Raw genomic sequence first — 15681 nt, 5'->3', positions numbered from 1 at the left:
GATCTTTTTATAATCTCACCACCCTTTTTTCCACCCATTTCAGGTTCAGTATAGACTATAAATAGTTGATCTCATCGAGAACTACCATTGGATTTGCATTTTCAAACCGTAGGTTCACAGTTCTCTTTACTTTTGTTTATTCGGGGGCCTCTTGTTATTGTAAATTAAATTAAATATTTGGCTTATTGTATTTCAATATGTATAAATTTATTTAGCTTTTACGCTATAAAAATATTCACGTATAACTCTATAAATATTGTTTTATAAGAAAATAGAATATTTCCCTTAATATTTCTTTTATTTTCATATTATATTCAAATAACCGTAATTTCATTTTAAATGAAGATTTTAGACTTTTAAAATCATTTTGAATATGAATTGTGTGTTTATATACTTGTATATTACGTTTTAGCCAGTTTCGAAACTTTTGAGAAAAAAATGACCAAAATACCCCTGTGTGGCAAAAATTTTATTTTGATTGTTTTTGATCTAAAATAGTGTATATTCTCTAAAAGCTCGATATTTAACAACGATTGCTCACAGGAAAGGAAAGAAACTGATATGTAAGCCTTGCGGGGTTCCGATTGACATTCCGGATAATGAGTGTTAATCGGGACATCGCGGCAATTGTCATGGACTTGAGGGAGGTTCCGGGTCGTGACAACCATGTCATTATGTTAGTGTCATGTGGCATTGTCACATCATCATGTTAGAGTGATGTGGCACTATCATGTCAACCAATCTACCACATTAATGTCACATTAATGCTGATATCATCAACTCTAACGACAAATTTGGATGGCGTAACGGGGGATTAAATTGTTCAAATTCTCAAAATTAAGAAACTAAATTGGTCAGATTTTGAATATATGGGCTAAATTGACAAAAATGCATGAATATAGAGGCTTTTTGAATACTTTAATTTAAAATTTTCAATAAAATTAGGGGCAACCTACCTTAAAACACACTACATAAATAGTAATATGAAATTAAAATATGACAACAATCCTCGTCGTACAAACCACATAAAATATATAAACAACAATTATTTTTAAAAAAAGCACATCTAGTTCTAAGAAACTTTTCGTAAGAATACAATTGAAGATAACTAAGTATAAGAAAGCTTAAAGTTTTGGAGTGATAGTATATTTTCAAAAATGGAGATAAGCCATAACTTTTTGTTGCTGGAGCAATAATTGATAAAGATTTACTTGGGAATTTAGATAAAATAATTGAATGATTAGGAAATAAAATGAAAGCTTAGTCTTTCTCAACTTTTGATAAAGTGGAGTAGAATAATTGTAAAGTATGAGTTGGTTTCCGTTTCTGTTTGTTGCAATTATCAAGTCTGTAGGACCAACCGTGGGTACTAGGGAGCTCTACCTGACAAAGAGTCGTTTACTCTAGAGATGATTGCTCCATTTTATACGTTTCTCTTACTCGAATAACGGAAGCTTCGAACGAAATTGGATAATACACATTCCTTGTTTAAACTTTTCCAATATAGAAATCACCAAGAAAAGGGCCTTTGTGGGAGTCAAATTCTTACATAAATTCTACCCTGCCTTCTAGCTTCAAAGCCGTGTGGGTCCATCCCCAATTTCTCTGTTTTTGACTTTTACTTCAAGTCTTTCAGAGTTATCTCTACACCATTTCACATTCAATTTCTGATAAGAAAAAATAAGATTTATTTTTGTTAGTACAAGAAATATTTGAATAGTTAGAATAGAAAATAAAATAGTTATTACATTTTATTAGGTTATCTAAAATATAAAAGAGATAAAAGTGTTAACCTACAAATTTATTACATTTCATACAATGAGACATATTCATAATCTATCGACACTGTTTCATCTTTTTCTTTCTTGGTAAATAGAGAATAGTTTACAATGGACTGATGAAACCCATATTGTAGAATTAGGGAAGTAATCTTGACATTCCATTGCCTAGAATCTTGCATCAGGCCATATAGTGACTTATGGAGTTCACAAACAAGTTGTATTCCTTGCGGATACTCCCCTCTGAATTTCATACCACTATGGCAGTTCTATATACACTTCTTCTTCTAGATCACCATTTAGTAAAGCATTGTCTACATCAAGTTAAGATAAATTCAAATTCAAAGTTGCTGCCAAAGCAAAAAATACTCTGACAGTTGTATGCTTGGTAACTGGGCTGAATGTTTCTTGATAGTCAAGCCCAACTACTTGATTATAGCCCTTAGCAACTAGCCGGGCTTTGTACCTTTCAACAGGGCCATTTGCATTCAGCTTGACCTTATAAACCCACTTGCAGCCTATGACATGAGAATTTGAAGGCTCTTTTATCCAATTTCTTTCTGTTGTGTGACAGTGTAAACACATAGCACAAGCTCCCAAACAATCTTAAATGGTCATAAGAAGGTAGCTTCCCATATAATAACTCAAATGGGGATTTGTTTTGTAGTAATTTAGTAGGTACTCTATTAATGATATGCACTGCTATTAAAACTGCATCTCCCCAAAAATGCATAGGTATATCGAACTAAAACATTAGGGTCCTAGCTACCATCAAGATATGTTAATGCTTTCTCTCAACAATTCCATTTTTTTGAGGAGTTTCAACACATGATAAATGATGTATGATTCTAGTTTTATCAAAGAAATCTGTCATCCTTAGTTCTAGTTTATTATATGACCTAATACATTTGATTAAAGAACCAAATTGCCTTTGAACATAGTTGTTGAAAGAAGGAATTATTGACAGAACATCTAACTTGCTTCTCATGAGAAAAATCCAAGTAAATCATGTAAAGTCATCCACTATGGTGAGAAAGAATCTTTGATTAGATAATGTTGGTGTCTTATATGGACCCCAAACATCTACATGTATTAATTCAAAAGTTGTTTTTATGTTTTGAATATGCACAAGAAAGGGAAGTTTTCTTTGCTTTGCAAATGGACAAATTTCACAAATTAAATCATCTAAAAACTCAATGTCTAGAAATTGTTTCTGCATAAAATTCATTCTTTCCAAAGGCACATGTCCTAGTCTAAAGTACCAAAGGTCAAAACATTTGTTCTTTGCTTTACAAGTTTTAACAGAAAGAGTAAAAGGAAATTTGATAAGTTTGTCAAAAAGAAACTTGGGGAGATCATGATCATCTGAATTTTCTTACATCAAGTACAGTCCTGAGAAGACCTTAGCAGCCACAATCACTGTCTATAAGAGTATGTCTTGAATAACACAGTGCATATCAATAAAGAGAACAGAGGTTTTCTTATTTTTGGTAAGTTGACCTATTGAAATAAGATTATATTTGAACTTAGGTACACAGAGGACATTCTCAAGGATTAGTTTGGGACCTAGCTTGATGATTCCTATATGAGAAACTATTGCCCTTTTATCATTAGGCAATTACATATAGCAATATTGACTAGTTTAGCACAATTGAAGTTCTTAAGGGAATAGGACATATGATCAGTGGCACCAAAGTCTAAAATCCAATGAGTTTGTCCAATCACATCAACATTTGCATTTCCAAGACTAGAAGGTAAGTTTTTGAATGTATTGAAACAAAGATGACTTAAGACAATACCTGCAAAGGCTGAGTTGACAAGTGAATGGCTTTCTTGCTGAGTATTTTGTGAAGAAACCTTACCATTAGTGCTGCATATACCATTCTCATTCAAGAGCTCCATCAGCTTGTTGACATGTTGCTCTATGATAGATAATTGAGACATGAAGCCTATTCCAGCCATCACTTCTTCATGTTCAGCTTTGCTGTCACTTGTCAAGTCATTTATTGCTACTACATTGTTTACAACTACCTTTCCATTCTTGAAACTTGGTTTTTCCTTTGTGAATTTAAAGTCTTCTGGAAATCTAATAAGTCTGTAGCACTTATCTTTTATATGTCCCTCTTTTGCATTGTGATTACATGAACTATCCCTTCTCATTTTCTTCTTGATATCTACAGCAGCCATCATAGCAGAAGATTCAAGGACTGGTTATGCTTGAATTAGTAGATTTATGCTTGAATTAACAGATTCCTTTGTGTCTCCTCTCTCAGAACTAAGCTATATGCTTACTTTAGAGTTGGGATAAGATCTATCATGACAATTTGAGATTTGACAACTGAAAAAGATTCATTGAGTCCGTTTAAAAAATTAAAGACCATGTCTTTTTGATATTGATCTGTGTATTTCTTAAAACAGTTGGGATCACATCTTCCACATTGGTAGTGTGGCAGAGGCTTATAACTTCTCATTTCCTCCCAAACTCCCTTCAGCTAAATAAAATATGCATCCACAGTTTTTGTGCCTTGACTGATGTTTCCCAATGTATATTGTAGGTTGCAGACCTTCCTGTCATCAAGTTGAGCAAAATTTTGCCTTAAAGTACTCCATAGTTTACCTACTGAGTCCATGAAGAAAATGGTTAAGGCTATTGATTGTGTGATCGAATCAAGCAACCACGCTACCAGTAAATTGTTACAACGGGTCCAAGATAGGTAAAGAGGATTTGTACCCTGAGGTTTAGGTATGGAACCATTTAGGAAACCAATTTTGTTCCTAATAGATATTTCTAGCAAGAAAGACCTACTCCATGCTATGTAATTGTTGCTAGTAAGTTTGGGGCTAATAACCACTGAATTAGGACTATTAATGTGATGTAGGTAATAAAGGGGCTGAGGGTCTACTAGATGTGATATTTGGGTGATTTGAGTATTGATTTGTGCATTAGTATGTGTACCAGATTGAGTTCTAGATTATATGTTCTCAGCCATGATTTCTCAAATGATAATAAAGTACTCTTAAGAACTAAATACTAAAGAGTAAATTTTACTAAAAGGATTAGATGAACCTGAGTGATGATGTAGTAGCAAGAAGACTAAATATTGATGCTGAATAGGTAACAAATCTGTCCTCTGTTGATGAAATAGTCCTTTTGCTACTGTAAAAGAATACTAACTATCAGTTGGATTCCAAGCTACTCTAATATCATGTCAAGAAATGAGCAGAAGAAAAGAACAAGACGACATAGCCTTGAGAAAATTTCTCAGGGTTTTTCTATTCAATCAATGCTCAATGAGCAAAAATATATATACAGTGTTTAAATAGTAAAGTAAATAAGAAAAGGCATAATAATTACATTCAACTAACTTAATAGAAAATTAAAGAAAAGGTTAATAAATCTCCTTAGTGAAACGGTGCATTTCCAGCTTTATATGCTCTGCATTCTCTTTTATTTAAACAGTGAGTTTTGCTTGTCTTCTTTATTCTTTGGTTTTTCATCCGTCATCCATAACCAGTGTGTTCTCATTCTGCCATTCAGTGAAGAAGACTTATGATTGAACTTATTCCTCGTAATCTTTCTAATAAAGCATTCAACCGAATTTGGAATCACCCAAATATAGCTCCACCATTTTCTTTATATGTTGCACATCAAAAGGATATACTTATAGGTTTTTTTTTTTCTTTCCTCCTTCAAGTTCCACTATCCTAAAACAATTTGAAACGTTTCCAATTTCCTTTAGATGTTGCTTAGTAACAAATTAAACAAGATCAAATCCAACCTCTCTATTAAAACAGTTGCAAGGGGTTCAACATAGCCCACATATATTGTGTAAAAGTTGATTACATGTTCATTCCTAGTTCAAAGGTACGGATGGCAAAGTCCAAGCTACTCCATGGATTCCACTTTGTTTTTCCCAAAATCTAAAGATTATTTGTTAATTTGGAAAGGGTTAATTACATATTTGATAATAGTAGCTCTTTTTTATACAGGTCAGAATTTGAAAAACTGTAATCATAAGATCCTTTTCAAGATAGATAATATTTTTTCTTTGTATAGTACATAAGAGCATACATACACCCGATACATGTCAAATTGCCAATAAATCAAAGGTGTATTAAGGCTTAGATTTTTGGATTTCTTGTTCATCTGTGCTTGCATATTATTACTAATTACTTTTAGATTTTATTTAATATTCACTCAAATCTAAATTCTTTCCCCTTATTTATCAGTCAACGTGACCTTGTCATGTTATTTTTTTCATTGTTTAGAAAGTGCATCTTGACCACAAGCACATGGGAATAGGTGAAGATGATAGCTGGATACCTTGCGTACACGAAAACTATCTTATTTCAATTGTACCATACTTATTCTCTATCAGGTTATGTCCGATCACTGCAGCTACCTTCGACCCAAACATGTACAAATCCCAACTTCAAAACTGAGTTCATCTTCCTGTGACTGCTGGTAACCTGGTTGAAATAATGAGAATGTATCTAGTTGATTAATAAGGTGCTTTCATTGACTTTTTTTTTTTGGTGAGAAGATAATTTGGTTGGCTTCTGATCTTTCATTATTATTTGGACTTATTTCTTGCTTGTAGTTTGGGCTACTTAGGAGGCATAGCAAACAAAATACACTATCAAATTATATTATATAAATAAATCATATGAAAGTAGTAAGATCTACTAATCAATTTATGTTCTTATAAATTAGGATTTGAGTTTCACTTTTTAATTTTTTTTATCAATTTAATTGTTTCCTCTCGTATATGATCCTTGTGTACTTTTTTTCTCCTCAATTTTTTTGTGAGGTGTTGTTATGAGGAGTGAATATAGGATATTTATTGGTTACTTTCACATTATATATAGGGCTTAAGAATTTGACAAAAGAATCTACAAAGATGTTAACTTCTTTGAGAGTATGCACAAATGTTAACTTATCAATCTCGTTAAATATTCTCTTTTTATCTCACGGTCTTGGATTTAAGTTACGCACTTAAAATAAAGCCACTTTAGAATCCATCTCGACAATAAAAGATTTCTCACCAATCCAAAAAGATAAACTAAAAACATGATGAGCAATATTAATTGCCATGATCAAATAAGTATAATTCAAGTCATGGATGGCTAATGGTTCAAAAAAGATACCTGCCATAGAACTGGATGAATCTCTTAAAATCTTTCCAAAACCTGCAAAGCTTAAAATTTAAGCTCATTTTTCTTAAGAGAATCCAAAAAAAAATCTTATTTAAAATTTTACATTTTTATAAGAGTAATAAAAATTCATGGATTTGAGCATCACCCTAAACTCATTAATAACTTTGTTTCCTTCAATAGCTTTGATTTTGAACATAGATCTCATTTTAATTACGAAAGATATTTCATCTCCATCTCATCTTTTTCCATTAAAATACTTAAATCATTCCTCACAATTCATAAAGCTCAAAGTGTACGACATCACACAATGCTAACTGTCGCTCTTTTAAAACACCATAAATGATTAAGTTCTAACATGGCTTAACAAAATTTTCAATAAAGTTTGGAGCAACCCATAAAGCCTACCACTTAAAACACAGTTCATTACAGTCTATGAATACTAAGATGAAATTAAAATATGATAGCAATTCTCATGGTATAAACCACACCATGTACAAACAACAATTATTTTTCGAAAGAAACACCTTTTGTTTTTGAAAAACTTTTGATAAAAATGCAATTCAAGATAATTATAAGAAACTTTAAAATTTTGGAATAATAGTATATATCTAAAAATGGATATAAACCATTACTTTTAGTTGGTGGAGCATTGGTTGAGAAAGATTGGCTTGGAAATTTAGATAAAATAATTGATAGATTAGGAACTAAAATGAAAGCTTAGTCTTACAATCCATTTATCAACTTTTGATAAAGTGAAGTAGAATAATTGTAAAGTAGGAGCTTCCAAAGATGGTGTTAAAGAAAAGTAGCCATTTTGTTGAAAGGGACAAGATTCAAACTTACTATTCTATTTAAGATGGTGTATTAAATTTATCATTCATCTTTGAATAGAGGTAAATTTATCACTATACTTTCTAATTTGATTTAAAATGACAAAAAAATTATAATATATTATAAAATACTCTTTTATTTTCTTCTTCAATATTCTTTTATCAATAACATTTAATTATATTTTAATCAAATTAAAAGGTACAGTAATAAAACATCCATTTTAAAAATAAATAATAAATTTGATCCACCTATCTAAATTTCCAATAATAAAAATATAGAATTTTCGGATCTCTAACTTGGCAAATAGCAGCGTTTTGCAATGAGAAAATGATTTTGATGATGGGGTTAAAGCAAAATTTTTATTGCTATCAACATTTTGATGATAACATATCAAAATAAGTAACTTTTACCAATGGAATTAATTCATTTTCTTCTAATTAATGATAAAACAATAGAGCATGATTTCTTTCACATAAAATTAATAGAATATGACTTGATATGTACAAACATATTAACAACAGGATAATTAAATTTTGATTGTGGAACTGATGTTGTTATTAAAACAAATATTGTTTCCAATCTTATATAAAAAAAAGGAAATTAAATACAAATCTTTTCTAGAAAAAAGCTAAAATTTCCATTTATCTAATTATGTGTAAAAAATAAATAATTATAAAATTATTATATTTATTATTGATACTATTTGTGAGTAATAGACAATTAAATTTTCTTAACGTTATCTATATTCATAGTTAATGAAATGTCATGATTAAAAATTTAATTTTTTTAGATAAATTATCTTAAATTTTAAGATTTCACATTAATCCATCTCGAGTCCAATATTAATATTCAAAATGAACATTTCATCTCAAAATTTTAAACACAAAAATTAAAAAATAATTAAACAAAGCATGAGATAAAATTTTAATTTGTTTATAACAATAATACATTTTCAATAACACAATACCACCACTCTTATTATTGGTATTTCTTTTTTGAATACAACTAATTATTGGTATTTAAATAAAATTTATTGTTGTTAAAAACTAAAACTTAACCATGTTTTAGTGGTCATTGAAAATTACATTGTGGAGTAGAGAAGATGAAGAATGAAAAGACTCGTGACTTTTGACAGGACATCCCACCGACACAACAAAGGCAAGGAAACTACACAAAGAAAAGAAATGAACAGAAAAGCTTAAGAGAGAAGCAGTTTGAGAGAAAATGACACCCCATTTTCTCATACTATTCTTTACTTTTCAACTCATAAATTCTATAGTGTTCGACTCGTGACTTTGGTTACAGGACATTACATTGACACAAGTAATTAATATCTTCCTCAATTTATAATCAAGTTTAAACAATTTCCTCATTCTATATTTAGTTAATATCTTGAATGTCATAATATTTAAAAATTTTCAGTAAAGTTTGGAGAAACCCATTGTAAAGCCTACCACTTACAAACACAGTTCCATACAATCCATAAATTGTAACATGAAATTAAAATATGACAGCAATCCTCATCGTACAAACCACACCAAATGTGTAGTTTTTGAAACACATATGACAGCAACCCATAAAGCCTACCACTTAAAACACAGTTCATTACAGTCTATGAATACTAAGATGAAATTAAAATATGATAGCAATTCTCATGGTATAAACCACACCATGTACAAACAACAATTATTTTTCGAAAGAAACACCTTTTGTTTTTGAAAAACTTTTGATAAAAATGCAATTCAAGATAATTATAAGAAACTTTAAAATTTTGGGGTAATAGTATATATCTAAAAATAGAGATAAACCATAACTTTTAGTTGGTGGAGCATTGGTTGATAAACATTGACTTGGAAATTTAGATAAAATAATTGATAGATAATTAGGAACTAAAATGAAAGCTTAGTCTTACAATCCCTTCATCAACTCTTGATAAAGTGAAGTAGAATAATTGTACACTAGGAGCTGCCAAATAGTGGGGTCCATCGTTTCTCTTGCTCCTAATAAACCATGCTTCGGACGAAAGTAGATATAGAAATCACAAAGAAAAGGGGCTTTGTGGGAATTAAATTGATACATGAATTCTACCCTGCGTTCCAGCTTCAAAGCCGTGTGGGTCCACCGTAAAAGATTCCCCAATTGTTCTGTTTTTTGCTTCAACTTTTCAGAGTTACCTTTGCACCATTTCACACACAATTTCTGATAAAAAAGATTTATTTTTATTAGTACAATAAATATTTGGATGGCTAAAAAAGAAAATAAAATAGTTATTGCATTTTATTAGGTTATCTAAAAATATAGAAGACATAAAAGTGTTAACCTACAAATGTATTACCCCTTATACAATGACACATATCCATAATGTATTACAATGTCTTACTTTTTAGGTTAAATATTTAAATTGAGATTAAATGTTTAAATTTTTTTTAATTAAGGGTTAAATAATTCAATTATAATAATCAAGGGTCAAACGTTTTCGATTTGTTATAATTAAGAGTTAAGTTGACAGGTGGATAGAACGTGTATCATACATAATAAAAAATTACATTAAAAATGTAATTGTTATATGTCATGTTAAAGATTTAGTTATTACACGTCATGTTAAAAATTTAGTTATTATATGCCATGTTGAAAATTATAATTGTTACACATCATGTTAAAAATTTAATTGTTACACGCTATGTTGAAAAATTTAGTTGTTACAAATCATGTTAAAAAATATAGTTATTACGCGTCTTGTTGAAGATTTAATTGTTACATGTCATATTGAAAAATTTAATTGTTGCACGTCACGTCATAATTTGAATGGTTTTGACTTAACAGAAAAGACTTTCTGACAAAACTATCATATTGTATTTTATCCTGCAAATCAGCATTCATATCATGCGCGTGTCCTACACGCGTTAGATACCTCTCACTTTAGCCCTTAATTATAAAGAACCGAAAACATTTGGCTATTAATTGTTACAATTGAAACTTTTGATCTTAATTATAAAGAACTTAGTTTATCAACAAGGTAAACTGAAATAAAGTTCAAAATGTAGCTTTACCAGAACCATAGCTAAGATAAAGGACAAAACTATGCTCCATAAACTGTAATAAATTGGTAATAAATGACCCACATGGCAATTAAGCATATTTTTATGAATAGAAATTTTTCGTCTTCATGCAATGTCTCGTTTAGTATTGCTTTTCATAATTTTGTATTACGTGTCTAAGTTTATATCAACCACAAGTGAGAGAAAATTATGAAAAGAAACAGTATACGGGGACACAGGATTTTTATTTATATTGAGCTTAAATATAAGTTGTGGGCACCTGCCAAACTGTATTTAAGAGGCGGAAAGTTTGGCAGTAAACGAGTACTGAAGTCACACGTCAAACAGAAAGCAGAACTTTCAGGAATTATGGAAGGAGAACTATAGAAGGGGACGAAGTCATCAAGTTGCGATCACCTACTCTTGATCATTCACTGTTGTCCCAGTTTTCTACTTTCATAAAATATGGGATACGAGTGTACAGTTGAAGGGCTGGTAGCCGCTCTGCTGGGGTTTGTTTTCTTGTACAACGCTTTCGTAAGAGGATTCAACAAGACAAAAGCTGCAGCAGGTGCTGCTTCTTCTTCTTCTTCCATGGTGTCTCCAATGGAAAATTGTGTGAAGAAAACAGGGAATGGCGAGGTTGCTGGGAGTACAGACATTGTCATAGTTGGCGCTGGAGTTGCTGGTTCTGCTCTTGCTTATACACTTGGAAAGGTCCATTCCCTACATATTCTTTATAATTGATAAAAACTCAAAAATTTTGACCCTAAATAGAACATTTAGTCTATATTTTACTAGAATCTATTAGAACTGTTTTGGATCAACAAAATATCTTTCCATGTGAAAATTTTGGAGGGCATATGTTGCTTCAACTTTTAGATAGGATGCTGGAAATTACTTTTTTTTTCATTAGATAGCGTTAGGATATACCATTAATAAGACTCAAATAAAAAATCACTTATTTCGAGATGAACCATTTTTTTTTTAATTTGGTGGACCTATAGTTGGTAATAGTTAAATTGATATATCAAACTTTGAATACAAGATCACCTACATTGAAACAAATATTTTTTTTTCTTTTTTTTCAATTAAGTCAACTTGTTGTTGGTAAAATTAAATTGATGTATCGAACTTTGAACACAAGTGATATGTATTAAGAGAAGTAGTCGTTTTATTAAAAAGGATAAAGTTCAAATTTACCGTTTGATTTAAAATGATGAATTAAATTTATCCATATTTTTTAATGGAGTAATTTTATTACTATATTTTTCAATTTGATTTAAAATGACAAAAAATTAAAATATTTTATAGAATACTCTTTTATTTGCTTCTTGACTATTCTTTTATCGATAACATTGATTTATATTTTAAGCAAATTAAAAAGTACAATAATAAAAGTTACATTCATTAAAAAATAATCGATAAATTTGATCTCTCTATCTAAATTTTCAATAATAAAAATATAGAACTTCGACTTGGCAAATAGTAGCTTTTTGCAAGGAGAAAATGATTATGATTAAAGACTACATTTTCTTGTGAGACTCGTGACTTTTGAAAGGACATCCCACCAACACAACAGAGACAAGGAAACTACAAAAATAAAAGAAATGAACAGAGAAGGTTTAGGGAGAATGAGAGTTCTTCTCAACCTTATCTAGATGAAACTGACACTACATTTTGCCAACTATTCTTTACTTTTCAACTCATAAATTCTATAGTGTTTCACTCGTGACTTGGATTACAGGACATTACACCGACATGTGTAACTAATATTGTCATGATCTGGAACTCTCATAAAACCCATGACAGCCGTCGCGACGTCCCGATAGGCACTTATTACCTGAAATGCCGATCGAAACCCCGCAAAGCTTAGCATCAGCTTCCGCATCTCCCCGGTGAGCGACAGTTATTAAATCTCACATTTCAAGAAATCATAAGTCGTTTCCAAATCAAAACAATATAATATTATTTTCTGACTCACAAGGGCATTTTCGTTATTTTTCTTTAAAAATACCAAAACCCGCCAAAAACATGGTGTATGGGTGAAAAACACATGTTTCATAATTAAAAGTAAATTTAGATGTCTAAAATAATTATTTGAAATGAAATTATAATTATTTGAATAAAATAATGATATTCAATAAAATATTTTATTTTCTTAAAAAAATACTATTTATAGAGAAATCCGTAAATAATTTCTGTGGTGTAAAAGCTAAATATATTCATACATACTTTAAAGCAGATAACTGAGATATAAAATTACTTTTACAGTGACACGTGGGCCCCCAACTAACCAATAAGGTGCAAGTCTGTGAACCTAAAATTTTGTCGATGCAAGGCTAACTGAAGTCCTTGATGCAATTGGCTATCTACCGACTATCCTGAGCCTAAAATGTGGGGAATTGAGGGTGGTGAAATTATAAAATCTCAGTTAGTAAACAGATACCATCTAAACCATCTAAAGTCTAGTAAATGGAGACAAGTAAGATATTCCATTCCAGTATGTTTTTCATAACATCAATAATCAATTTACTCAAATAATCAACTTGGCTTATGTATTTCACAAAACTTGGCTCCTACCAAAATCATTCCTGGGGATGCCTTGGCCTAGGCATCTAACCGAGACCGCCAAGGCTGTTCAGTGTAGTACACACATGAACATATTTTTACATTTGAAAATCTAGCCATGCCTTGGCGTTGGTTGAGTCTCACTCTCACGCGGTGGTCCACGTGAAGTGCACTCAAATCTTTACCTCCAGAGACACCCTTCACACGGCTCTCCAATCGAGGTAAGGTATCTTTGATTCTGTACCCCTTCTCTTAGGCTGGTCCACAGAACCTCCACTGTAGAGATTATGGATTATTTTATCTACCACATGATTTATAAAATCTTTTTCTACATGACGTGGTAATTTATCGTAACCTAGTCTCTCAAAGCTGAATACACAGTACAAATAATTCTAACACCAAAAATCAATTTAGCCATTCATGCTTATATATTGTCATAAGCCATTCAATTTAAACACAATTTATAAACAATCTCCAATTACTCTATTTTTCCAAAATCATCATTTAATTTCTAAAAATTTATAAAATCACATTTATTCAAAAAGCATAACAATTTACCATTTAAACCCATTTTACCATAAAATGGGTTTAAAAACTACTCTAAATAATTAAGACAATAGTAAGTTTACTCACAGATCTAGGAGTCGATGTACTCCTAATCCCAGTCTTCAAGCACAATCTCTGTATTTTGACCAGTGTAATTTGCTCACCACCTATCCACAATGTATAGTATATAATTCACCACATGAATGCTTGACCATTATAAAATCAATTCAGGCTCGGTGTATATGCATGATATGATATGCAACTTATCCGACTACCGCTTAAATGCGGTGCTGACTTAATTCGATCAATTACTTGATTAAAAGACAATTGTGTCCGATTTGGCTCCAAATTGCTCCAATTCATTTCTAATATTTCAATTCACTAAATACAATTCCAATAATCTAAAATTCAACCTAACAACCCTCACAATTCTTCTTGAAAATTTCGGCAATTATGGTGCACTATCACTAAAAATTTTTCCATTCCATTTTCTCACCATAAATCATCATTTCATCAATTTTTCAACCAATTCACTTGATCACAAAATCAATTCATTACTTCTACACTTCACATAGGGTTCGGCCATTGAAGGTTCATGGGGAAAATGGATTCTTTTCTTATTGTTTTGTTTCTAAACATGCTTAACTAACTCTAAACACCAACATAACTCAAAATCAAACACTTCCAACATCATTTCTCTCACCAAACTCATTCGGCCAGCCATGATTTCCCCATGAAAACATACAATCCAACCATGGAAACTAAGGAGAAATGCATGGGTAAGGAAAATCACTAGCAAAATCAAAGAAATTTTACCTTTGTTTGATCAAATCATTGAATTCCAACACTTTCTCTTTGATTTTCCCCACCTATGGTTTGTTCTTCCTTGGTTTCTCTTCTCTTCTGGTTTGGCCGGCCATTATGGGAGAAATGGGCTGATTTTTATGCCTTTTTATAAAGAAACAATAAAATAATAAAAGCATGACACATGGCATTTTCTTATTGATTCAAATTTTAAATATTTGACTTTTAATTCTTTAATTATCCACCACACATTTCTCATGTTTATCCATTTCCATGATGAATAAAATCCCTTGGTCTTGACAAGTGTCGGGGGTGAAAATTTACCGATTTGCTCCCGGGGCGATAAAATTACCGTTTTTGCCCTTATACTCCAAAAACATTCAGAATTAAAATTTTTCACTTCTAAACCTCAAATCATACTCCAATAAGTCAAATGGGGCCAAAAAAATCTTTTCTAAAAATTTTCATTTTGTCTCCAGGTGGCAAATGACCATTTTACCCCTAGATAGTGAAAATTTCGATTTGACTCCAAATTGATCCTCGAACTCCGAATTACCATTTTGAGTCATCCCTGAACTGTGAAACTCTTAATTTCACCTTAAAATTCCTATTTGAACTAGTTCGAAGCTTAATCGACTTAATGGTACCATTAGGGGCAATATCGTCTTTTAACGATTTTCTCGAACTTCCTAAATATACAAACATTCTATTGAGCATGTAAATGATGTCATAATTATTTTATAGAACAGGGTTTGACCAATATCTTCTTCAATTTAAACAATTTCTTTGTCTAATACTTAATTAATATTTTGGATGTTGTAATATTTTAAAAAAATTTAAATTATTAAAAAAATTTATACTTTTATTTTAAATCAAATAAATCTTTACAATTAATAATTGATAAATTATTATTAATTAAAATATCACTTATTATTTTATATTATATTATATTAATG

General features: G+C 30.8%; 2 protein-coding genes across 2 annotated transcripts in view; both read left to right on the top strand.

Annotated features, from left to right (window-relative positions):
- LOC18587231 (putative disease resistance RPP13-like protein 1) overlaps positions 1 to 15681 on the top strand; it is an 84391-nt gene that overhangs the window by 18940 nt on the left and 49770 nt on the right. The window lies entirely within an intron of this gene.
- Positions 11096 to 13657, top strand: LOC108663654 (squalene epoxidase 2, mitochondrial-like). Its single transcript, XM_018128891.1, has 3 exons — positions 11096 to 11521; positions 12552 to 12654; positions 13632 to 13657. Exons 1-3 carry the CDS (start codon positions 11270 to 11272, stop codon positions 13655 to 13657), a joined length of 381 nt encoding a protein of 126 aa, XP_017984380.1. The 5' UTR covers positions 11096 to 11269.

Source organism: Theobroma cacao, chromosome 10, assembly GCF_000208745.1.
Source record: "Theobroma cacao cultivar B97-61/B2 chromosome 10, Criollo_cocoa_genome_V2, whole genome shotgun sequence".
Taxonomy (NCBI): Eukaryota; Viridiplantae; Streptophyta; class Magnoliopsida; order Malvales; family Malvaceae; genus Theobroma; species Theobroma cacao.
Note: the sequence above shows the minus strand (reverse complement) of the source record. Positions and strands in the feature narration are given on the sequence as shown.

What these genes read in the sequence shown, in the direction of transcription:
- LOC108663654 (XM_018128891.1), top strand. Translation starts at nt 11,270, where the DNA reads ATGGGATACGAGTGTACAGTTGAAGGGCTGGTAGCCGCTCTGCTGGGG. An exon ending in TTGCTTATACACTTGGAAAG is followed by an intron (nt 11,522 to 12,551) that starts GTCCATTCCCTA and finishes CTTGGATTACAG; the next exon opens with GACATTACACCGACATGTGT. An exon ending in AGGCACTTATTACCTGAAAT is followed by an intron (nt 12,655 to 13,631) that starts GCCGATCGAAAC and finishes CCCTTCTCTTAG; the next exon opens with GCTGGTCCACAGAACCTCCA.